This window comes from Volvox carteri (genome assembly GCF_000143455.1).
Source record: "Volvox carteri f. nagariensis unplaced genomic scaffold VOLCAscaffold_6, whole genome shotgun sequence".
NCBI classification, from domain to species: domain Eukaryota; kingdom Viridiplantae; phylum Chlorophyta; class Chlorophyceae; order Chlamydomonadales; family Volvocaceae; genus Volvox; species Volvox carteri.
Window position 1 is genome coordinate 1,599,922 of NW_003307549.1, and position 23,928 is coordinate 1,623,849.

The 23,928-nt window shown below is 56.2% G+C and overlaps 3 protein-coding genes across 3 annotated transcripts; 1 reads left to right on the top strand and 2 right to left on the bottom strand.

The window, feature by feature from the left end:
* Positions 1–569: 569 nt before the first annotated feature.
* On the top strand, positions 570–10,049 carry VOLCADRAFT_103476 (uncharacterized protein; the record flags this gene model as incomplete). Its single annotated transcript, XM_002947349.1, has 12 exons — positions 570–817; positions 1,556–1,735; positions 2,023–2,410; positions 2,950–3,143; positions 3,589–3,814; positions 4,466–4,566; positions 4,826–4,907; positions 5,410–5,510; positions 6,082–6,272; positions 6,988–7,083; positions 8,727–8,812; positions 10,015–10,049. Exons 1-12 carry the CDS (start codon positions 686–688, stop codon positions 10,047–10,049), a joined length of 1,812 nt encoding a protein of 603 aa, XP_002947395.1. The 5' UTR covers positions 570–685.
* Positions 10,050–11,672: 1,623 nt separating this feature from the next.
* On the bottom strand, positions 11,673–15,519 carry VOLCADRAFT_87749 (uncharacterized protein; the record flags this gene model as incomplete). The annotated part of the gene is made up of 5 exons (XM_002947488.1): positions 11,673–11,850; positions 12,653–12,771; positions 13,133–13,472; positions 13,905–14,587; positions 15,442–15,519. The coding sequence occupies 5 exons, from the start codon at positions 15,517–15,519 to the stop codon at positions 11,673–11,675; spliced, it is 1,398 nt and encodes a 465-aa protein (XP_002947534.1).
* Positions 15,520–17,342: 1,823 nt separating this feature from the next.
* On the bottom strand, positions 17,343–23,294 carry VOLCADRAFT_57264 (uncharacterized protein; the record flags this gene model as incomplete). The annotated part of the gene is made up of 11 exons (XM_002947489.1): positions 17,343–17,492; positions 17,925–18,010; positions 18,633–18,735; positions 19,150–19,242; positions 19,838–20,061; positions 20,449–20,542; positions 21,087–21,134; positions 21,532–21,648; positions 22,122–22,175; positions 22,656–22,748; positions 23,256–23,294. Coding segments are annotated over 11 exons (1,101 nt in total), but the record flags the coding sequence as incomplete, so codon positions are not given.
* Between the last annotated feature and the right edge of the window lie 634 nt (positions 23,295–23,928).

The window sequence follows — 23,928 nt, forward strand, 5'->3', positions numbered from 1 at the left end:
AGGGATTCTAGGCACAGCTGCTGTGACGTTCGAGCCTTTTAGGGCCCTCCACATGTCTGGTGGGACCGAGTGATGGGTGGTGAGCCGCCTGTGTTGTAGGCCCGGGCCGCAGGATGGGTTGCAGGGAGTATGTTAAGACCTGTTAAGACCAGCAAAGTACCGGACCCCGTAGGGTCCGATTTCGGCTGTTACCATTCTCTGGTATATGAATGTCGGCCACAACACAACAGAGTAAATGTTAGCATTTCATAAATGAGCGGACAAACCTATAGGTGCCTTTTGAGGAACGAAGCAACCCCCCTGAAACTACTCCCATCTACGACATAATCTTAATCTTCCAGCGCGATACACGAATGAATCAAATCCCTTAAATTCGGAAATATGTCATGAATGTACATTTAGGATTGTCAACGGAAGTGGGCATGGTCGGCAGGCGCGCGGAAGCTTCCGAACGGGGCAGCATGTACATGGTGCGTTTCTCAGAAAGCTGTACGTGTAACTAACAAAAATAGCAGAATGCATAAAAACCGCTTGACATACCATATATATAATTACCTCAGCATCACCAATCGAATTAACTTGCCCACAGGTTCCCATACTGTAGTGCTGCGTACGTTCGCCTCGTAATTGCATTTGCGAACAGTAATCTGAAAAGCAAGTAAAGGCATTAAAAGCGGTGACGACCATGTATCCTGCGTCACAGCCCTTGCGAGATGTCATGCAGTCGGTCACGCAGCTTCCTCACTGTAATATGACGGCTGCGTCCGCACCGGCGTCCCTGGCCTTCGCACGCACAGTGCTCACGGTGCTGACGCAGGTACGTAACGTGCGCGTACCATCCGGCGGTCGACGAATGAAGGAAGTGTCAGTTTTCGGCAGGAAACGTCTGTTGTAAGATTTGTATTGTCTACAGATCATGCCTACTATAATAATCGATAACGACGGCTCCTATCAACTATACCAGCAGGACACGATCTATAGCGGATAATTAGACGAGCAGACGAGCGAAGGCATTAGACAGATCATGCAAGAAGCTAACGATGCATGTGTGATGGTTGGTGCATGCACTTGCTTGATGGTTATTAGCTGCTTCCTGGTTCACGGGAAAACAAATGTGCTATAATAATGTTCCGTTGCTGTCTGCAACTCAGCAGGGGCACGCAGGGCCGCATGCATACGCACGTTTGTTAGGTAGGACGTATGTTTAAACGTCGAACGTTTGCATGCCGTCGGGCATGCATGACTATTTTTGCTATGGGTTTTAAGTGCATCCGTCCGTGAGTGCTGGCAGCACGCAGCTGGGATACAGCGTTAGCGTAGTATTCCGGGCAAAAATCGTGATATAACAAGCAGACACACCAGCCTCAAACATGCAATAAAGTGTTCTACCGGCATTCCCCGGCGTCCAGCCAGCTAGCTATCACACGCATTGTGGCATTTTACCCATGTATGTATAACGCACTTATGCACTTATACCTACCATTCGATCCCTTCGAGCGTCCCTTGCTTACATCTATATCTATTTCGCATGCTTGCGATCATCACTTATCAACAGGCTGCTAGCAGGCTTGATGACCGCCACAATCACCCTGCCCGCCGGACCGCGGCGGGGGGAAAGCAGCTGCTGCTGGCATCCGCAGTTGCAGCCCCGCCCCCAGCTTGGTTTGGGCCCCTTGCGACAAACGCCGGTGGGGTGCTCGTGTTCAACCTCACGGACAAGCAAACGGCGTTTGAGGTCAGTCGGTCAGCTGTCTCGTCAACATACTATACAGAAGCGTACATACATAGTATGGTTGTGTTTTTCTAACACGCGTTTTGGCCTCGCTATTTATTAGCCATAATTTTTGCATATATATACGTAGGGTCTTATTTGGGTTTGGGGCAGCCGGGTTCTATCTCGGGCTTTCCTAAGCTAGCTCGCCCCATATGCTACATACATATGTACATACGTACGTACGTAGTGTGTGTGAGTATGTGCTTGCTTCAGCACGTTCATTCATCCACTGTGTGCTGCTGTCACAGGCCAGGATATGGCAGAGCGACGACGTTCTGAACACTCAGCACATTATTCAGCAACACCAGCCGGCAGCTGACAACGGCGATGGCGACGACGGCACGCCAGCAGCAGAGACTGCCGATAACGGCCAGCAGAACGGAAATGGGGGCCATCAGCACCACCCCTCTGACTCTGCCAGTGATCAAATCGGACAGCAGACGAACCGCGCCGCTCCTGTTGTCGACATTACTGGCAACGCGCTATCGGTTTGCTACAGCTCCAAGCCCTCCCTTTTGCTCTCGGTGCACACTCCTAAGGCCCCCGAAGGGTACTCCGTAGAGCTATTCTTGTGCAAGCCCGGCACTGGCGGCCAGCCGGAGCAGCGTCAGAAGCTGGAGCCGCGCACAATTGAAGGTTAGTGTAGTAGCCGGCCGGTGATGAAAAGGCCTTCTCGAGATACTGGTCGAGCGCTTCGCGTGCATTTGTAGTTGATATGTGTGCCGTGTTGTGTACCAAGCTACTAAAGTTAGTATGTCACAGGTCATCATCAGCCCTACTCCCTGAGTGACGGTATGGTACGTAGTGGGCGAAAATATGTCATGAAAGATAGAGGGGTGCATACGTACGTGCGATCGGCGCTGCGGCGTGTTGGCTCACGCCCTTAATCGATCTATGCATCCCTATTATTACATACCACCTCTACCCGTATACGGCGGTCAAACATGCGACGCCATTGCTCATTCTAATCATTCTGCTGGCATCGGATTGAACAATCTTTCTTAACGTGATTTTGTATGCCCGATCAGCAACTCGCCGGTAAGCGAGTCGTTACATACAGCAGCTGTCAGTCGCAGTAGTGGCAGTGGTCGATGTGTGCTAGAGATATGGGTATGCATGGGCATATATCAACATTCACATGCCATTGCTTGCTGCCGATGTACAATGCATCGCAGTGCTGAAGCCAGCCAAAGCCTTTGCCGTGGCGTTGCGGCCCAGCAATCGCACCTATTGGCTGTCGTACGACCGAGCGCACAAGTGCATCAAGTACGGCAGGGGGTACCATATGGAGGAGACCACAGAGATGACGTGGGATCTGGACTTGGACAAAGACACCGCAGAGCAGCTCTTTGGCAGCGGTGTCAAGATGGTATGTACGTCGGTATGCCATCATGTCACTCCTATTGTCATGCATGTCACTAATACTAGCGTATAATATGAGTATTCTTGCTTATTTCGGTGTATATGCCAACACTTTTAGTAAGAGAGAAAGAGCCGCCGATCGATCGATCCCGCCCCTCAATTAGCATGTTTTTAGGCGAGCCGCCGTGCTTGCGTTGTCGTCTCTTCCAACCTGCGCTTAGGGGGGTTGCAGTTACTGCCGCCATGCACGTGCATACATGTGAATGCGCCTAAATGCTATGAAGGACGAACTAATTAACGCACGTGCGTACGTCACGTTCGCTTTCTGTCGGAGTCTCCATCTCTATGCTCGACATCTGCTCTTGCTCCAATCACATAGAAATATCTACCCACGGACACATGTTGCATGATTAGTGCTGACTACGCGATGGCCCGCATGCATGCATATGCAGGCGACGTTGACCGCCACGCCCTTTCCCAGCGGCGGGGATAAACCCCTTGTTGGAGTGGATGCCGCCCGGCCGCGTGTCCAGTTCGACCGGCTTCCCCTGACTAAGAACCGGCCTCCCAAGGTGAAGGACTCCGCCCAGCTCACGCTGGACGACCTGGATAACCCCCAGTTCACCTTCAGTGCGGACCTGCCGGCCGCGTGCCAGGTCCTGTACCGCAATGTCACAGGTGCATAGTAGCCAGACGCAGTGTTGTGTGTGGCAAATAAATAACACATGTTGAGTGCCCACTCCGTCATTGCACTGCTGCGTGTACGTCTGTCTGTCTGTCTGCGGAGAAGCATAAATCTACCGAAGTTGAGAGCACGTACCTATTTCCCTGTAATTTCCGCTCCGAGTGCGTGCGCGAGCGAACGAACGGCCGTTCTTCATTCGAACGGCATACTTTAATTAGATGGGTAGGTGCGCATCAGCGCATCCAGGTTTGCCAGGAGGAGTCTGTGAGGGGGGCTGAGTCCTTCACCTCGGTTCTAAGTTGCGATGATAAAGGTGGCCGTTCAGTTAGCTGGCAAAGACGGAGAGCTGCACGTGTGCTTTTTACTTGCACGCACGCACGCACGCACGCACGTAAACATACATGTGACCAACTACGCTAGGGAAAGTATGGTCAACGCACTGCGAGATTCAATCAATAATAACCAGGAGGAAAGGAAACACGCCGATTTATTGCTTTCGTGCCTAGACCCCATCCATCCATTTTCTAACCAGCAGCAGCCTCAAGCCGCTGTGTGTACTTACGTACTTACTTCTTTTTCACCCCTAGCTACTGTGCAGCTACATAATAACCGACCCCTCGATAAAAAAATCCTGTTTGTTGCAGGCAGTGGTATCGCGCTGGACGACGAGCTTGTGAACGCTATTCGCTACAGCATTGTGACACCCGGCAAGACGCTATATGAAATCCTTAGTAAGAAAGACAAGGTGTGTGCCAGGTGCAGAAAGCAGCAGCCTGCTGTTTGCAACGCTTGGAAGCACGCTTACATACAGACATACAGACATACAGACGCGCTTTCTTGCGTTATTATGCATGTGCCATAATAACGCACATTATATATGGTACATGTCGCTGCTGCTGTTACTAGCAGCCCTGCCTGTATATGCATAATACATTACACGTACGTATATATGCGATGTATATTGTCGTTCAACTCAACTCCCGCACCATCACAATCATCATCAGGAATTTGGCTACCTCCGAATCACTCTGGGCAACGAGCTGGGCGATGGGCCAGGCATTCCGTACGTCGTGGAAATCTGGCCCGGTGCGTGGGTACAAATTATTATCGTACATGCACGTGTATATGATGCAATTAATTACTAATTATTAAGTACTCAGTAAGTGACAGTATGAATACGGGCGGTGTCCATTCACAGCAGGTGAAGTTTCGTTGCACACACATATACTATATGTATAGTATAGTGTAGTATAGTATAGTAAACTCGCATGCATGCATTGTTATACCGTTTTGCGTTCACACATGGTGGTCAAGCCTGCTTGCTTGCTGCTGGTCGCTTTTCCTTTATTTCGTTCGCGAACGGCTTCGTGCACGCACCGGAGCTCACCCAGCTGGCTGCAGCCATCTCCCATCGTTGACAGTTCGCACTCGATTCTATACTTATGGGTGGCTGAACGACCGGACACCGCAATTTTGTGTATGTCATCTTCGTTCATCTGTAACGACGCAAAAAGCCAATCAGAGCATCCCGGGTTACGCCTTTGCTGTGTTACATCGTCACTTGCATGGCGGCTGCCATCCCCATCAGGCAATAGCAAGTCTCCCATACACAACCACGGCAACGTGTGTGCGGTCATTCGGGTGCTCCACGGCTCGATCTCGGTGCAAGTCCATAACGAGCTCGCCGAGGTGCGTATGTACGTATGTACGTGCATGCGTAGCTAGACAACATGTACGTACGCGGCGATGAACACGCTAACGAGCTAATGAAGCCCTAAAACTCCATGAACCCACGAACACGGCGGATACGCACAGGGCGCATACACATAGTACGCCATCACCAAGAACTTCGTACGGTCCTTGAGCTACAGCATGTAAGTTTTAGGAGCCGCGCATCCACTGTACTAAGGCATGACCGGTAGACCGTAACAACTTTACAGACGCTGTGTGTGCCCGCATTCTTACTGCTATGTTCAGCTCCACGCCGCGATCGTACGTATGCGGGCGTGTGTGTGTGTGTATGTCACCATGTCGTGCTGCGGAGGCAGCAGATGGATGTACATTGACATACATACATACACAGTGTATTGATCCAATATTTGATGAGCATGTGCTGGATTCTCATAGCATATCCAACGTATGTACATGGCATGCACATGTACGTGCGTCCTGGCGGCAACTGACGAATTCGTTCCATTAATCATGCAATGCAACGCAACCGCGTCGGCATCGGCGGCGGCGGCGGCGGCGGTGGCGGCAGGATCTCGCCGACGACAACGCTAACAGCAGCAGCAGCAGCAGCAGCAGTGCGCGGGAGATCCTGCCCCTCACGGAGGTAGAGCTCGTCAAGGGCGATGTGACGTGGATGGACGCCAACTGGTATCAGTGCCATCAGCTAAAAAACAAGGCTAAAGACCGCGGGAACTTCTGCGCAACGCTTCAGTGTTACAAGTAAGTACGACACAACGCCGGTGCTCATCACCACGCACATCTGTCTACATCTGTACGTACCTATCGGCAATAAGTAGAGACGCATTGATCTGACGCGGGACGCATGCTAAATAATAGGATATAATATATATAGTTGCGTTTTTCTTTTTTCTTTTATCCTTTTATCGACAGCCCTTAGGCTGGACCTTGGGGCCCCTCAGGGCTCGTATGGGTCCGTTAAAACTTCGGAAAGTAACGCAACTGCAGAAGGAGTAATACTCACACACATGTCGACGACGACATGCGTGCGTGCGTGTGGATTTGTACGCACGTGCAATAATCAGTCGTACTCCTGTAGGCAGGCACGTCCAGGCACAGAGATCCCGATCCCACCGACGACGGTGTATTAGACAGGAACGACCGTCCATATAATCATGCTAGAACACGATCTACGGTTAAAGTTAAAAGAGTATTTCACTTTTCCAGGAAGGTATACAGCAGCTGGAGCAGGGTTTTAGCTTAGTCCTTCGGTTCCCCAACCCCCACCGGCCCGCCTATCACCTACCACCACACACCGCTGCTGAGTAACATAGAGTTGCCTGCTGGATCCAGCCACCGTCAGCAGCATGTGTTCGGCTAGCGAGCCACAGCAGCGAACCCGGAAGCTCGTGAACCGCCTCTATCTGGCGAGAAGTAGTTTATAACCATTTACATATTTATATAACGCCGCATGCAGGTACGACGAGGAGGACAGAATTGTGTGGCCATACTTTGACTACATTGAGGACGGGAGCCTACACCTTTTCACACCGGACACCGACCTAACATACGGGTGCGTGATTATCGTGCATTGACAATATTGTTGTCTGTAAAAGATGCTTAGCGGGCTGTGAGTTACTCTTGTGCTCTGTTGCATGCACCACACAGGCACGCATGCATGCGATGGGGCGTGCGGCGTACATACATACATAGGTGCTATTGCTGTTCTGCGGCAGACCCGGACATGCATCATGAATCCATGAAATTCTCGGTCATATCCTTTTTGTGGTGCACTGAATGATTATGTACATACGTGCATACATAGGTGCGTGCGGTATGTATGTGACAATTCTCGCTCCCTGATGCTATTTCCTTGAATGCCGACTGCCGACGATATACACCAGGGACATGCGGAAGAAGGTTCTTAAGGAGTACGAGGATCGCGACCGCACAGAGATCCAAGCCTGAAAACGGAGCTGCGGGCCGGCTTGAGTAGTAAGGCATACATGCGTGGCTGCATCATAATTACATGTATATGTGCTGTGTAGCCGCCGGCGGCGGAACCTCAGCTGCTGTCTGTATGTATGTACGTATTTCGTGCGTCTGCCAGTTTCTATAAATGCATGGATGGGTGCGGGAATTAGCACCCTACCTGGTGTGTGAACGTAATTCGAAAAAATGTATAGCACGGCCACGGCATGTGTGCATACTTAGGCTAGCTTGGAGATCGAGCGAGTGGTCAACTCCCGGAGACGTCTCCCCGTGCGCCCTCGACTTAAATATTCCCGACCAATAATGCATACAGCGTTTATTATGTCACGCAAATAGCCTGTTGCGCTTAGTTGTGTGCAACATTGCGTTGCGATGAGTATTGTTGGCCTGATAGAAGATCGATATGTCTTTATTACATGCTGCTACATGCTGCTATGCAGCGAGCGAGAGAGATGCTGCAGCTGCTGTTGTCATGAGTTCTAAGAGCGATGAAAGGAAAGGCCAGTTGTTTAGCCGTAGATTGTCTTGGTGCGTCTTTCTGTTCTCCGAAGATAGGAGGCGGTTTACCTGGAGTAGCAAAAGGATCTGACTGAGGTTTGATGTATTTGCACAAACCTGCACAAAACATACGGCTCTTATTATATCTGTTTGGGGCCGCCGGCCTACTGCTGCTGGGCGGGCGGGACGATGCATGCAGCAGCAGGCAGGCGCAGTGTAAAGCGAGAGACACAAATCTCCCGGCGGCAACAATAGGCTGGCATTCAATATGAATGCGTACATACAGCAGTTGGACCAGGTACCAGGTATACCATCAAGCTTGAGGCAGACCTTGTCCCAGCCGAATTTCAGCATCCTGGGCCCTCTGCTTACAGGCCGCCTTGGTGTTGGTTCCAAGCTGCTTCGTACCTGCACTCTAAAACGTCAGCAGTCAGACAGCAGCTGGCAACAGCCGCAAGCTGCTGCTACAACATCGTATGTGCGCGTTTGATGCGCTCTCATATATAGAAACTGACAACCAGCAGCTCGCCCGGCTTGTCGGCATCTTCTTTGACATACTCTGCCTCGGGAAAGGGGGCCGCTGGTGAAGCTTAACCACCCTGTAACAACATACATACTCTATATCCGATGCACCTGCCTTTATATTTCATGACAAACAAGGGGCAACAAGGCCAGTCAGGTTCGGAACAGGCATCGTGTACTGCACGTCGTCGTTCCGACGTACAGCTGTTTGACTGTCAGCTGCACGTTGGACTGTACACTCACGCGCCTGTACAGCTTCCAATCTCACTATCAAGACGATCGGCAGGCGGGTGTGTCGCTGTAAGGGCCTCACTCAGATGCGCAGATCCGTCCTGAGGTGGAGGACTGTAGTAGCTGTCGTACAGTACGCACGCAAACCGTCAGCAAAAGAGACAGCAACGCGCTCCGTCAGCATCTTAAGCGTTTTGGCCATCTACTACATGCACAAGCAATTCCAGGCTAGCAAAGTACTATAAATATACCTGCAGGCCGGGTGATACGGCCTCATGCTTGGAGAGCCGAGAGAAACAAGAGGTTGGTGCACATGACTCATGCACGGGCGGTAGAGTGGGCGATACATGACAACGTGGCCGCCGGCCCCGCTGGCCCCGCTTGCAACGATGCAGTTATTTACATAAGCAGAGAAGTTAAATCGGCGCCCCACCCCATTGACCGCTGATGCCGGGGTTGCCAATCCCAACCGAGAGTGGCCTTATCGATCCTGTACGACAATGCCGACCTATGCTATACATATACAGACATGCCTCCTTTGTTCGTTCCTGTCCATGGATGCTACCGAGGCTTAGGCTAGGCTAGGCTAGGCAGGCAATAATCATACCCATAAAGGCATCAACATGCGATGACTAAATCACACTGGGAAAGGCAGGCCGGCCGGGACCTCGCCCTCACGTCCGGTTTCCTGTTCAACTAAAATTCAGTAATTCCCGCAGGGCGCCACTACCCGCTACTCCTACATCCTTGCCCACGCTGTTCCCCAACCCCCGCCATGCACGTCTGCGGGCCCCGTACACACGTCTACCAACATACGCCGCCATCCCCCTATTCATGCTCCCTTCGGTCCCAGTACTGCATCACCTAGCTAGGTCGTGGATTGTGGGGTAGGCACGTTAAGGTGCACAGTCCACTTGAATAAATAAGGGGAAAAAAAAGAAAAAACCCGCGGCACTGGGCTTCTTTCCGTCGCCACTTGCTGGCGTATTGCCCGTACGGCAACAATACGACAGCAATAGTAACGCCGGACCGCGCGCGCATCAATTGTCGTGCGATAGAAATAAGAGCTGCTACCGGCGTGTTTGATGTCTACTAATCCCTAACAGATAGATACCGTGCGTCGACGTGACATGCAGCTATGCGCAAAATGTAGGTATGGGTAAGAACCCCCCTCGGTGTTCCGGCCCGCTGCGGCAGATCGTAATAAAACGTGGGGTATGCTACACCCCCCGATCTCCCATCTCCCACCTCCCGCCAACAGATTCCACCACCCGGCAGCAGTTCTTCAGCGTTTAGCTTTGTCAATGTGGAACCCGCAACCCCCAAAAACGTTTCACCAAGCAGCACCGCACTGGCGTGTACAGTTATGGACCTCGATTGAACTAATCGTACAGTTATGGACCTCGATTGAACTAATCGTACAGTTATGGACCTCGATTGAACTAGTCGTACAGTTACGGGGGGCCCTGCCCAGACACGCCAACAGTCGCTCCGAAGCACGCACCGCATGCCGTACACCTGCCACGTAGCTAAGACTGCCATTAAATGACCCAAGTTATCCGCGCCATTGCTTTCCGACCTTTCCTCCCCCCCCCAAGTATCCGCCTCTCCCCTCGCTGCCCCCGACTCTTCTCATCCTGTCCACCGCGCGTCGTTCCTCCCGCCACTCACCCCCTTCCCCGCTGCTGCCACCGCCACAGCTACCCACTCCCCCGCTCTCTCAACCTTCACATCATGCGCACATGTATACAAGTTTACAAGCTCCGCACAAGAACTTGTGCGGGGGTGTCCGTAAAAGCCATTGGGGGAGGGGGCCCATGGACGGATACCAGGACCACAACGAACTGCACCACCACAATCCGCCCGCAGCGGCCGGCGCGCTCTTACCTACCCCTGCCCTACCTCACCTCACTCCCTCGTCACACAGTAAAATGCACACCAAGTCCCCGCAGCAGCCACGCAGCAGCACTACCGAGTGGCCGTGTTTGTGTACCCCTGCCCAACTTGTAACCGGGCGTACATCTTCCCCACCTCTCACCACGAACTCTCTGGACCTCCCCCGTGCAAACCTGCACAATAGCATGGCGCAGCAGGCAGCAGAGTCCTGCACCGCGTCGATCGACTCCCACACGTGATGAAGGCCCCGTCCGCACCGAAACCCGCCAACCAACCCGCCAACCGCACCACCACCGGATCGAGGCGCAGATCACGCGGCCCAGTGTAACGCCCCTCCTCCCCGACCCCCCACCCCAACCCCCCCACACACACGCTCGCAGTGCAGTACCATTTAACATATGCATACATACATTCACACTCCAAGCACTGACCCACATGAGACCACACATGCTTGCATGCGGATCGCAGGAGCCATCCAGGATAAGAGACGTACATAACCCTGCGGGGTACGACACCCCTGCAGGTTTAGGGCCATAACTTAGGCTTTCGCCTCCGCCATTCGAAGGTCGCAGTGCGCGTTGCTCTCCGACACACTACCCGGCCCTTCCCGCCACCCGCTTCTCAGTAGAACAGGACAGGACAGGGGCGGGACGGGGCGGGTATGAGAGTGCCTGGCGCAACGGCCAGCACCCCAGCAACGCAGCAGGCCAAACGCAGCAGCAGCGACTGTGTCATGAGCCGCAGCGGAAGACAGCTCTCAGACGACTGCGGGGCAGGGAAACCGATACAGAGCCCGGACAAGACATACAAAACGAACAAAGTCCATCTGGCAGGAGGGGTTTTAGCAGCGAGGGGGAGGGGGGAGAGTCCTCTGTCGGGACGCCGGTCCGTCCAGATATCCCACACGAGGAACGCGAGGTGTCATCCTCAGGTAGGGTCACGCAGCTGTGTCCCTAGGGACCAGGAGGAGGAGGAGGGGGAGGAGGAGGAGGCGGAGGAGGAGGAGGGGGGGTGTTGGTGCCCTCAGGGCGGCAGCCCGGACTTGTGGCGCATCACTGCCGCCGCAGCGGCCCGTGCGCCCGAGACCACCCTGCCGGCTGTGGTTTGCCAAAGCATGGGTCCCCCGCCGGAGGGTCTCCCTCCGCGGCCCCCCGCTGTGGCGGCGGCCGCGAGCATCCGGATCTCCTCCTCGTACTTTCGCCTGGAGCGTAAGTCCGGGAGGTGGGGTGAGGTCGGGTGGGGTGGTGAGGTGGGGTGAGGTGAGGTGAGGTGAGGTGAGGTGAGGTGGGGTGAGGTGAGGTGAGGTGAGGTGAGGTGAGGTGGGGTGGGGTGAGGACTCGATATAGGACAGGTACAATGAGGTGTGGGGAAGGGGGGGGAGCGGAGGCTCATCTCCCCACTTCCACCCCCCTCCTGGCTGCTACGTAACGACCCCCTCTCGGCCGCCTCCGTTGGCGCGTCCATCCAGCGACATGTTCCCCCCCACACCCCACTCTGGTCCTACAGCTTGATGTCCTCAAATCGCGGTGTATAACAAGCTTGTATGTCCAAGGGGAGCTACACTTTTGATTGTTTGTCTGTGTGTTTGTGTGTTTGTGTGTCTGTCTCCCTATCTGTCCGTGTGAGCGTTGTTGAGGGAGCTGTACTGCTATACTTTGGGGGGACTTCCACCCCCTTCAGAGCAGCTGCGAGATACAACCCCTTCGGTCGAATCCGTACACTATGCGGGGAGCAGGGAGCGTCCCCTTCATGGCTTGGGGGCACCCGCATGGGTTGTGGTAGGTACGACAGAGACACGGGCACGAAGGTGGTACGACGGTTTGCGTTTGCGTACCCGAAAGCAGACCGCCTTTCCGTGCGGGGCTCATTCACACGACCCCCCTCTCCTGCCCCACTTGTCGCACGACTCAACCCGCAAAAACACAAAACCGACCTCCCAACATTCGAACATCGCGTACGACCAACGATTAACCAACCAACCAACCAACCAACCAACCGCGCACCTGAATTCGCGCTCCTCCATCACCTCGGCCTCCAGCTCCGCCATTCTCGACAGCCACATGGCCGCCTCTGAGGGGGTCATGTCGTCTTCTCCCCTTCCCACCGCATTGCGGTCCGTTACCTGAAGACGGATGAGGCGGCCATGACGGGGAGGCGGGACGTAAAGCAAATGCCGGATATGACATACATACAGCCAGTCGCACCCCGTGCGTGCTTGCACGCGCCTTCTTTCCATGCCATCAATTGGGCCCCCCCTTTTTTCCCCCCTCTACCTCATCCCGCCACTTTCCCATCGCACTGCTCCCTAACCCAGCCTCACACACCGGCACCCGACAGCCGACCGCGCTGATCAATACCCCTCTTTCCTCCCCCCCCCACACACCACCACCCCTCCCCCCGCTATCCCAACTCCCCGCCCAAGTCCCCCACTCCCCCCCCACTACCTGCACCACTGCGCCCTCACTCCACTCCACTCCACTTACCGCAGTCAGCGGGTAGCTCGCCTCCGAGCAGGCCCCATACCCCCCATGCCACCAGGACGCGTTTGTGCCATCATCCGACGACCCGCCACCACCACCACCACCACCGGCCCGCACCAGGCCGCCCTCGAACCGGGGTCCCCCTCCGGCCCCCTCCGGCTGCACCACTGCCCGGGCAAACGGCAGTTGGGAGGGCGGTACGTCCCGCAACCCAACCACCACCACGTCATTGCCGGCCCCGGGCTTCCCCCCGGCCAGCAACCCCTGCGGCTGGTGCTGCTGCTGCTGGGCCCCCGGCCAGCGGGTGGGTGATGATGCCGAGGGACCGGAGCTCTGAGGTCGCCTGCGGGGGCCAGGTGTCCAGGGCCGGAGCCGCCGGTCTTGCGGGGAGGGCGGCCGCTGCTGCTGGTGCTGCTGGTGCTGCTGGTGGTGGGGATGGTGGTGGTGGGGATGGTGGTGGGGACTGGTCGTATTCGCGTCTTGATTCAGCTGTGTACAGCCGTCAGCATGCGCTGCAGTCTGCAGTTGCGGCGTCTGCTGCGGCTGCTGCGTTGTTTGCGGTGTTGTTGGCAGCAGCAGCAGCGCCGGCAGTAGGTCGTTACCGTGTGGCTGAGGGTGCTGAAGTGGTTGGGGTTGAGGATGTGGTTGGGGGTGTGGACTCGGCAGCAGGGGAGTGGGAGACCTCGACCGCGGCGAACCTGACGGGCTGCTCAACATCGCGTCCCGCGCGCCACCCTGCCCCGTAGCCGCCGCTGCGGCCGCAGACTCCCCCCACCCGGGACTGTGCAACACCTCCCAGTCGTGCTGCCCGTGCCCTTGCCCGTGATAATCCTGGCCCTGCCCTGGCCGGAGACCAGCTGGGGAACTCAACGGACTGTCCGGTATACTCTGCTGCGTGTGCTGCTGCTGCTGCTGCTGTGCCATCCAGATGTTAGTGTGCAATGCAGCAGCACCGCCACCGCGGCCAGACATGACCCGCGGGTCATTCAGCCGCTGTTTTGCGTTGTTAGGCGGGTGTGGCGCATGTTGTGGCGGCTGCCAGGAGTAGTCAGCGCCATTGCCATTGCCATTACTCGCCCCAGAGCTGTAGCTGGCTAGGAGGGCGGGGCGGGGGGAGGCGTGGCGCGCTGGGTAGTCTGCGGCGCGGGGCCCGAAAGCTCGATCCGGCGGGGGTGCGCCCTGCTGCCGCTGTTGTTGCTGTTGCAGCGGCTGTGCCATGTGGCCCTGCGGGAAGCTGATGAGCCGCTGGAGCAGTTGCCGGGGGGATAGGGGCCGCTGAGCAGAGGTGGGGCGCGGCCCAGAAGGTGCACCCATGCCAGGGAGGGGAATGCCCGGGGTGGTGACGGCCAGGCGCGCGCCCGCCAGCGCTGCGGGGGACAACACTGGCGCGGATGAGACGGTGCGTACGACGGCAGCAGCAGCAGCAACTGCCCCAGTTGGGGACGCGGGCCCGAGCTGCTGGGGTTGCGGGAGCGACGGCACCAGGGCGGCGAGGTTCGTTATTTTTCGCAACAAGGTGCTACCTGCAGTGCTGCGTGGACCGGGTCGCGCTGGCGCCGTGAGCCGTGCGTGCGCTGCCGCATACTGTTGCAATCGCTCGTGCGTTAACCTGAGCTCGCCGCCCTGCTCGCCTGTCTGCGAATGTACCCGCCGCTCGATGGCCGCGCGTTCCTGCTTCCATGGCTTTGCGACGTGTTTCGTGCTGGTTACAACAACATCACTTGAAAACCGGCGATCCACAGCCCTGCGTACATGCCGCGTTACAGTTGGAAGCCTCAGCAAAATCGCTAAGCAGCATCCACAGAGAAGGCGTGCCTAACAAGCAAAAAGCAACGGAAACATCTTATTTGGTTGAAAAATGTGTGTCCAAGCATACCTGGCTTCCTCACGGCGAGGCGCAGAACTCGCTCTAGGCTGCCGAACCACCGCGGCAACTGCCCCGGTGGTGCTGGCCGCCACAGACGACTTAATGTTGCCATCAACGCTCCTAAGGGATTCGACTATAGCACTGGCGTTCCCAACAAATTGTTGGCCAGCTGACATTAGACTGCGCTTATCCCTCGCAAGTCGTTAGCAGAGCTGGTTAACATTCGTCGAGTTGGCAAAGACAAAAATTAACCTCAAGCTTGGGCATTGACTCCCTCAATGGGTAAACAGTACAAAAAACCGGTGTACAGCACTCTCTTAGATAGAGTGGCGAAAGCATGCAGGAAGCATTACTTCCAGTACCTCATTCTTCTCGAAGTAGGATTTACATGATGCCATGGATTACGCTGCATTAGATCATTGCTTCCAGCATGCCAACAGCCCACCTTCTTGACAACACCTAGGGAAGACCGGGGAACAAGGACCCCAAGGACCAACCAACTTTGCAATCCGCCATCACCCATGAGTCATATTGAGGCGCATGTAGAGGTCACTTGCGGCTACCAGTGGAAAAGCAACTCGCATACCGCTTCTGTGCTTGGTTATTTCCATCATAGGAAAACATAACCAGCAAAGGCATCAGCCATCGTGCGCAGGGGGCCATATCGGAGACGGGTTCATGGGTGGCGATGGGTCCGTAACATCGTTGCGTCGGTTCCTTCCCGAAAGCGGCCGCGTACACACAACCTTGCAATGAACCCTGAAATCAAGGAGCTGATTTAAACCGCAGAAACGGTCCCTTTGTAATGCGCCTAAACCGTGTAGCCTGTTCGTGCACGCCGTGCACTTATTGCCGCGATAGGTTTGTCTTTCACCCGACGACCACACAAGGAGCACAAAGCTGCTGCGCCCTGGGACAGAGCATGTTTACCACGGTCAAATGCCGTGGACAGCTTCACGTCGCATCGTAGTTCTTGAAGGATGGTCCCAATGGTCCACGCCAAACTACGTAAACACGTTTGAGCACGATCACAATCCACACGCGAAACAGATTTTCCACGCGCGCGCGTGAGGACACACTCTTGTACACTCCTCGGGAAATGGGCTCCCGGGTCTCTGCCTCAAGGCCCCTCAATTAATCTCAACTAATAAGGCCTCACGACGAGAAGTGGTCCCAGAGGGCTTAGGAGCTTGCGGGTCGTCCGCCGACCGTGCTATTTAACACTAAAAATGCTTTAGTCCTATGCACAAAAGTCACTTCATGGATTTGACGCGGCTCACTGTCTGGCAACCTTTGCTAGACTGCCCATCCTTCGCAGATGCTACAATGGACCCCAATCGAGTCGAGTGCAGTGCTCCAAGGAGCGCATCTCCCGCACAACACTCTGCCTACAGGGCGAGATGGGTTCCTACAGGCAGGGCCGAACGTCGCCGTACAACGGGCAAACCTTCCGTTTCACCCACGCAGCTGCGTTCGTATCAGATTTCGTGACGTAAACCGGATTATCCAGCTGGGTTCCCGCGCGCTGCTCTGAGCCCTCACTTCTTAAAATTCAAAAATTAAAAAATTTGAATTTTAAATTTGAATTTATTCAAGTTTAACCCTCGAGATAGATTAGAGCTGGGTCGGCGAAGGGAGATAGATTAGAGCTGGGTCGGCGAAGGGCGGCTGCAGGTGCTAGTGGATATTGCTGACATCTCAATATAGCTGCCTTGAGAACCGGACGGGGTCGGTACGGCCGCCGTTCAGTAACAACTTCCCCCCACTGATAGAGTGGGCGACATGGGTACCGAACACTGGCGATTTGAAATTTGATTTGGGTCAACCCTGGGTCGACCGCGGCGATGCCCTGGAAGACGTTCATTTGTCGATGTAGTGCCCCTCCACCCACAGCGACGCAACGAAGCAGAAAGCCCTGAAGCCCTTGTCCGAGAAATTGCGGTACATGAGCACCACGAACGTGCGCGCGGATTCACACATAATAAAAAACGCGCCTCGGCCTCCGCCTCAAGACAACTCGTCCGGAGGCCATCCAGGACAGCGTCACCCCCTCCCCAACACGTGCATGGAGACGGCGTACCGCACCGCGCCAGCGGGGCCCCCCCCCTCCGCAGTCTCTCTCCCCCCCGCCCCCCCGGCCCCCTGACTTACCTTTCCAAACATCCGCATCAGGTCACGTGACCAATCGTAATGCACCGTCACCACGGGCATGTTGGTTCGTGTGGTCAGGGTCGCGACCAACACAGCCAACAAAAAAAACCCTCCACCGCCACCACCACGAAAAAGACACAAGCACGCACAGCACACCACATCCTTCCCCCCCACACACGACGCTAGGCCAGATGATCAGACATTGAACCGGAAGAGCATGACATCCCCCTCCTCCACCACGTACTCCTTGCCCTCCAGCCTTAGCGCCCCCGCTTCCTTAGCCCCCGTGTAACCCTGGTACTTGACGTAGTCGTTGTAAGCGATGGTTTCGGCGCGGATGAAGCCCTGCGCAACAACAGCAAGGACAACAACAAGGATAACAGTTGCAGCACCCATTGCAGCAGCAGCAGCAGCAGCCGCAGCAGCAGCAGGCCTGTGGGTTGGGATTGATATCTGACGAAATTGATAGGATTGTTTGTTCGTTCTTGGTTGGTTTGGGGCCGCAAAAGCCGAGGACCGGAACTCGCCTTAGACGACATGGATGTGCAGATTGCCGAACTGCTACAACCGCTACTGCAGGCTTGTCGCTGCTGCTACTGCCGGAGCTGAGGCTTCCTACTCTAAAACCCTAAACGTCCTTTGCGCGTTGCCTTAGGCCTCACCGCCTTCCCCCCTCTTGCTCTATATCCTGGGGGCCCCCTTTTTGTAACTCCCCCCCTTCCTCCCCCTACTCCTTCCGCAGCTCCTATCTTGACCCTCCCACCCTTCCCAACGTACCTTTTCAAAGTCCGTGTGGATTACCCCGGCCGCTTGGGGGGCCGTCATACCCTTGCGAATGGTCCAAGCCCGTGTCTCCTTCTCGCCTGGAGGTCAGGGCCGGATTTATAAAAGGGGGAGGGGGAGGTGGGGAGGGGAGGGAAACACGAACCACAAACGAGTGAAGCTGCTGCCAGGGGAGGGGAGGGGGGAAGCAGCGGCGGTCAGGGCGGAGAGGCTGCAGGCGCGCGCGAGAGGCCACACAGCAAAGGGGGCCAGCAACGAGCACTCACAAGCTGGGTGTATGTGTGTGTGTGTGTTTCCTCTGTGGCTTGGTCCCTACATTCCCGTTGTGTTCGGGTTGTGTTCGGGTTTCACTGGCACTGAGGGTCCTTGGTGAAGACCTCCTCTCGTGTTGCGGCACATCCCCCTGAACAGCGCCCGAGTCCCCTCATGGGTTCGGCCCCCAAGGGGCCCCCTGTGGTGGTGAAGGTGACGGACGTACAGCTGGTGGTGGCTCCACTCTACCCTAGACCGCAATGCCCAGGCCGGTACTCGCCCTTCAAGCGGCCCGAGTGGCGGCCGAGTGGGGCCCCGGCCCGGTAGGTAGCCGGCGGGTTGGTAGTGGTTGGCGGAATTCTCCAGCCACTTCAAGAACACCCCGCCCCGTCCCTACGTCCCCCCTCTCTCCTCCCCCCTCCCCCAGCCCCCCTCCTCACCCCCCCTCACCCGTGGTGAAGTAGGTCTGCAGCCCCAATGTGGAGTACGTGGCTCGCACCAGCGAGGACAACCCGCCGTCCTGGACACCTAGGGACTCCAGCCACTCACGAGCCTGGAGGGGGGAACAGGGGAAGGGGGAAGGGGGGGAGTGACTGGAGGATGGTGAGGTGGATGGATGGGAATAAGCAACAGGGAAAGGAAAGCTGGCCGGCTTTAACAAATGAAGGGCAGAGGGGTTAGGAGGAAAAGACGGAGCCCGGACAAAAGAAACCTGGAGGGCGAATGCGATGCGATGGTGGGTCCAACCGCCTCCTTCTCTCCCCGCTTCTTTATTTTCCACATCATCACATCATCACGCCAAAATGCCTCTCCCGCCTCAGTCCTAGCTCCGGTCTCCCCTCTTCTCCTTTTTCCCCCTCCCATCCCCGACCTAAAGGCCCAACCCTCCACCTCCAATCCCCCCCCCGCCGACACCCCCATGCTCCCAGCCACGCCCCCAGCCTCTTTCTCTCTCCCGCCCGCTCACCTCCTCTTTGGGCAGCTCGTTCAGCTCCGCCTCCACTTTGGCGCTCACCACCACCACGGACACGCCCTCCTCGGCAGCGCGCACACGGAGGGCCTGAGGACGGCGGCGGGTGGGGGACGGCAAAGGGGGAGGGGGAAAGGGGGAGGGGGAGGGAGGAGGACCAAAAGGGCCGCGGGTTGAGGAGCACGATGAGGGGAGCAGCAGCAGCAGGAGGACAGGGGAATAAAAGTGCTGAAACGGCTTTTTATTTAAGTCGTACAGCAGCGGACCGGCGCAGCGGTGCAGTCGTATCGATCTTTGGGCTCTTAAACTCCGTAACATCAACATCAACATCAACATCAACATCAACATCAACATCAACATCAACATCAACATCAACACGCTTAGCCGGGCAGCACACACTGTTAAGTCCTCTGTCCCCCGTGTCCTAATACACACGTGTCGTGAAATGAAGAAAGGAACAGTTAAACCCAAGACTCGCAATATAAAAACATACAACACAAATATACATATATACGTGTATACATACATATATATAACCCTTCATATCGGCTCAGAACACATAAGGATCATAAGATTGTTCCATATCCCGCACCGAACTCGCGCAACCCCATTTGTATATGATGTACTGCCCACCACAACGAACCCGTACGAAAGAGCCCCCGCATTCACCCGTACAAACCTGCACATGGCGGTTGTTCGCGCCCTGGTCTGCGAGGTCGTCTTCCACGACGTTGGCCGCGTAGATTAGGGGCTTGAGGGTGAGCAGCCCCAGGCCCTTCACCGCCGCCGCCTCGTCCCGCGTGAGGGGGGCGGTGCGGGCGCCCTTACCCGCCTCGATGGCAGCCTGAATCTTGGCGAGTGCCGCCAGCTCCAGCTCGTCGCGCTCCGCCTGGTCGCCGGACTTCTTGCCTGATGAACAGCAGCAGCAGTACGAGCAGCAGCAACAGGAATTATAAGTAGCAGCAGTCGCAGGGGCAGTCGCAGGAGCTACGTCGCAGGAGAGTAGTCGGTGTGTGTGTGTGTGGTTAAGGAGCACTTATGTGGGCCAGTTTCAAGGATTTTATCGTACCTCGATAGTCGTTGGCCCAACGAAAAGGCGGGAAACATCTGGCCTCACTCCTTCACCCTCCGACTGCAAAACAGCATCGTTGTACGGCAAGCCGTTGCACACACGCGCACACCACGGGTGCAGAAATCGCAGCCCCCAAGCCCCCACTTCCCCCCCTTACCCCCCTACACATACACACACACACACACACACGCACGCACATGATTACTCGCGCCACACCCCCTCACCCTTCTTGAGCCTCTCCACCCGCTTCTCAATGACCCCCAGGTCAGCCAGGGCCAGTTCCAAATTAATCACATCGATATCGTCCAGTGGGTCCACCTGCCGGGGGGGGCCAGGGGGGGAGAGGGGGGAAACACACACCGGGTTAGGAGGAAGGCAAGAGCGGACCTTGACAATACCACAGCGCCGGAAGTGAACGAGTGAGTGAATGTGGATGTAAAAGTGAGCAGATACCCGCCTTTGGGGGGAACGCGCGGGGGTGCAGGTTGGGACCAACCAGAGAACGAGGGGGGGAGGAATCGCCGCCTGTGGAAGGGCTTAGGGACCCTAAGTCAGGGTTTGGGTTCTGCCGCCGGTAGGGGGGCTGGAGCGGGCAAATGAATGACAGGGCGCATCAGCCAGGATCCTATTGTATGGTACGGAAATGTACGGCATGTAAGGACAAGCGGGTTGCTCGTTGCCAATATAGGCCCCAAGACACAGAGGAAAAACACCCATCACGCAGCTAATGAGTACATCCCCCCTAGTAGCTAGATCGCAGCGGGATTCTAGCTATAAAACACGTACTCGACCGTCATCACGCACCCATGTCGCGCAAGACCAAACCATCCGTTGCCGTACCGAAACCCGTTGCCGTACTCACTTTACCCGCGACGTGAATGATGTCATCGTCTTCGAAACAGCGAACCACCTGAAGCCGCACGTGGGGGGTCGGAGAAGGTTGGAGAGTACGACAACGAGAAAACACACGAACAGGCAGCTCTTTATAACTCCACACGTAAGCCCCCCGGGGGAAGAGGCGACCCACTGTACGGCTCCCTTGCCGCTATTGCTCTCGAGCGCTACCACAAACACGCAAACCTACATACAGGCATACATACTGCCACTGGCATACACACTGCTAGTACGGCAAGTGCTCCTGCTCCGTCCTGGAAGGTCCGCGAGCACGCACGCGCCCGCCCTCATGGAGACGTAAGAGCACGATGCACACGGACATACATACACATAAACATGCACAAAACCAGGTGCCATGACACACACACACAGAGCCTAAACTCCGCCCACTTCCCCCCCTACCACTCACCCACCTGGCAAATGGCGTCCGTGTTCCTGATGTTGGTGAGGAACTGGTTGCCCATACCCTCTCCCTTGGAGGCGCCCTTCACCAAACCGGCAATGTCAACGAACTCCACCGTGGCGGGGATCTGCCGGGAAACACATACACATACACATACACGGACATAGACATACAAACGCACAAACATACAGGGCGTAGGGACAGGTGAAAGATAGCCGGCGGCGGCGGAAGCAGTGACCCCGGGGCCCCCAAGGGGAAGGTGGGGCCCTGAGAGCTCAGCGCTCAGCTGCAGCGGGCCCCGGCCGGGCTGGGGTTGCAGCTGCTGGGTGAGCGGTGGCGCAGTCGAGTTACATAGCTAGCCACTCCCCCCCTCCCCCCCCCAAGGCGCCCCCACACACACACATACCACAGCCCTGTTTTGGAGAGCCACAAGGACGACTACCCCTGCCCCTCGCCCTGCCCAGCATAATGACATACAGACAGACTCAAGACATACGGTCGGCATTCACTCATTGGCCTCATGGCGCTCATTCACCTCCCCGCCCATCCCTCCATCCTCTGCATGCAGATGATGCAGCCATGCCGTACTGCCGTACTTACAATTTCCTTGGATCCCGAAATGCCGCTGAGCTCCTTCAGCCGGGGGTCTTCCACCTGATGGGGTGGCGGGGAGGGGGGGAGGGGGGAGAGTACATCACAGGGTCTGGGGGGGGGCAAGGAGGAGTGCGTGTTCTTCTGTGCTTGTGTTTGCGTTTGTGTGTACGCTGTTCGCGGGTTTCCACATACACGCCTTGCGTGTGTTTGTGTGTATGTTTGTGCATGTGTGTGTTTGTGTGTATGTTTGTGTGTAATTTATATGTGTGGTTTAAGCGGAGTGAGGGCGGGGCACGGGTTACGCCGCCAGACCAGGACTGCGCGGTCATCAACCGCCCCCTACACCACCACCCGCACCACCACCAGCACCACCACCCGCACCACCACCACCAAGGGCCCCAGCCGCCGCGGGCTCCTCACCCATCACGTCACCCCGGCCCTCAGCCTCATGGCTCCCAGCCTTCCGCACCGCCCCATCCCACCCGCCCTCACCCGCCCCATCCCACCCGCCCTCACCCGCCCCATCCCACCCGCCCTCACCTGCACGATGCCCACATTGGGCTCGATGGTGCAGAACGGGAAGTTGGCCGCCTGGGCCTTACCATTCTCCACCAGCGCGTTGAATAACGTGGACTGCCCGGACAGCACGACCGGTTGCGGGGGAAGAGGAGAGGCATTGCGGCGGTGGGAATGTGTGTGTATACCAGGTGAAAGGTGGGGAGAGCTAGGGAGCTAGGGAGCTAGGGAGGGAGGGAGAGGGGGGCTGCTGCTGGGACGAGTGTCCTTGTTATTGGGGATGTGGGTGCAAGTTACTTAAGTTTTAGTACCCCCGGCGAAAGACGCTGAGCTCGGTTGAGGCTGTTGTGGCGGTGGTGGCGGCGGCCATGGCCTGTGCTGCTGGTTCCGGAGCGCAGCTGTTGCCTGACCAACCTGAGCAGTGAGGGCTTGCGTTTCTCCCCTCGGCCCCAAGCTTCCCTTTCCCCGCCTGCGGTTCGCCCTCTTCCCACGTGTCTACTGAAGTACTATTTGAGATGCGAGAAGAGAACATGGGCTCGCATTGTGTGCACACGTCTGGAGATGCGCGCCTCCCCGAACCTAGCCCTGGGGACCCCCTCCATAGCGCCGTCCCCTGGCGCGCACCTTGCCCACGTTGGGCAACCCCACAATGCCCGCCTGCAGAGCCGCCAACGTGGTAGACCTGTTGACCCCGGCCCAGGTGGAGATGGCAGTCAAATAACAGGGTAAACAGGAAGAACGTGAAAAATGGAGGTGAAAAATGGAGATTGAAGGTGCTGGTACGTACGCTCCAATGGATGGACATATTTGGTGCGCTCTGTGCACTGTGCGTTTAAAACGTTTTTGCGCTCGGCTTTTTGTTAGTGACCAAGTGGTTACTGTGAGGTCTCCTTGGTAACCACCTACTTAACACATTTTATCCACACATACATGTGTCCCCGACCGCCGGGGCACTGCTGTCTGTGTTTTGCAACACCCACATCGAGACAGCTTTTTTACGGCATCCGGCGGTCCAGCGAGAACGCTGAAATGGAGTCCACCTACTCGCTCTCGAGAATCCAACTAAGACCTAACCGAATCACCTTAAGGCGCTCATTTAGTCGTTCTTCCACGTTCCATAACAGCGCAGGCAACGCTGATACATTAGCATTTTTGTTACGCAAATATATGTATAGAAAGGTTTGTAGAACAGTACGTGCAGATAGAGCCCAAAGCACAGCAACTCAGCAAACCATCGCAGCTTTCATCAAAGCGTCAAACCATTTGCTTAAGCTTGCGCAAAGTCGCTGTCAGGCGT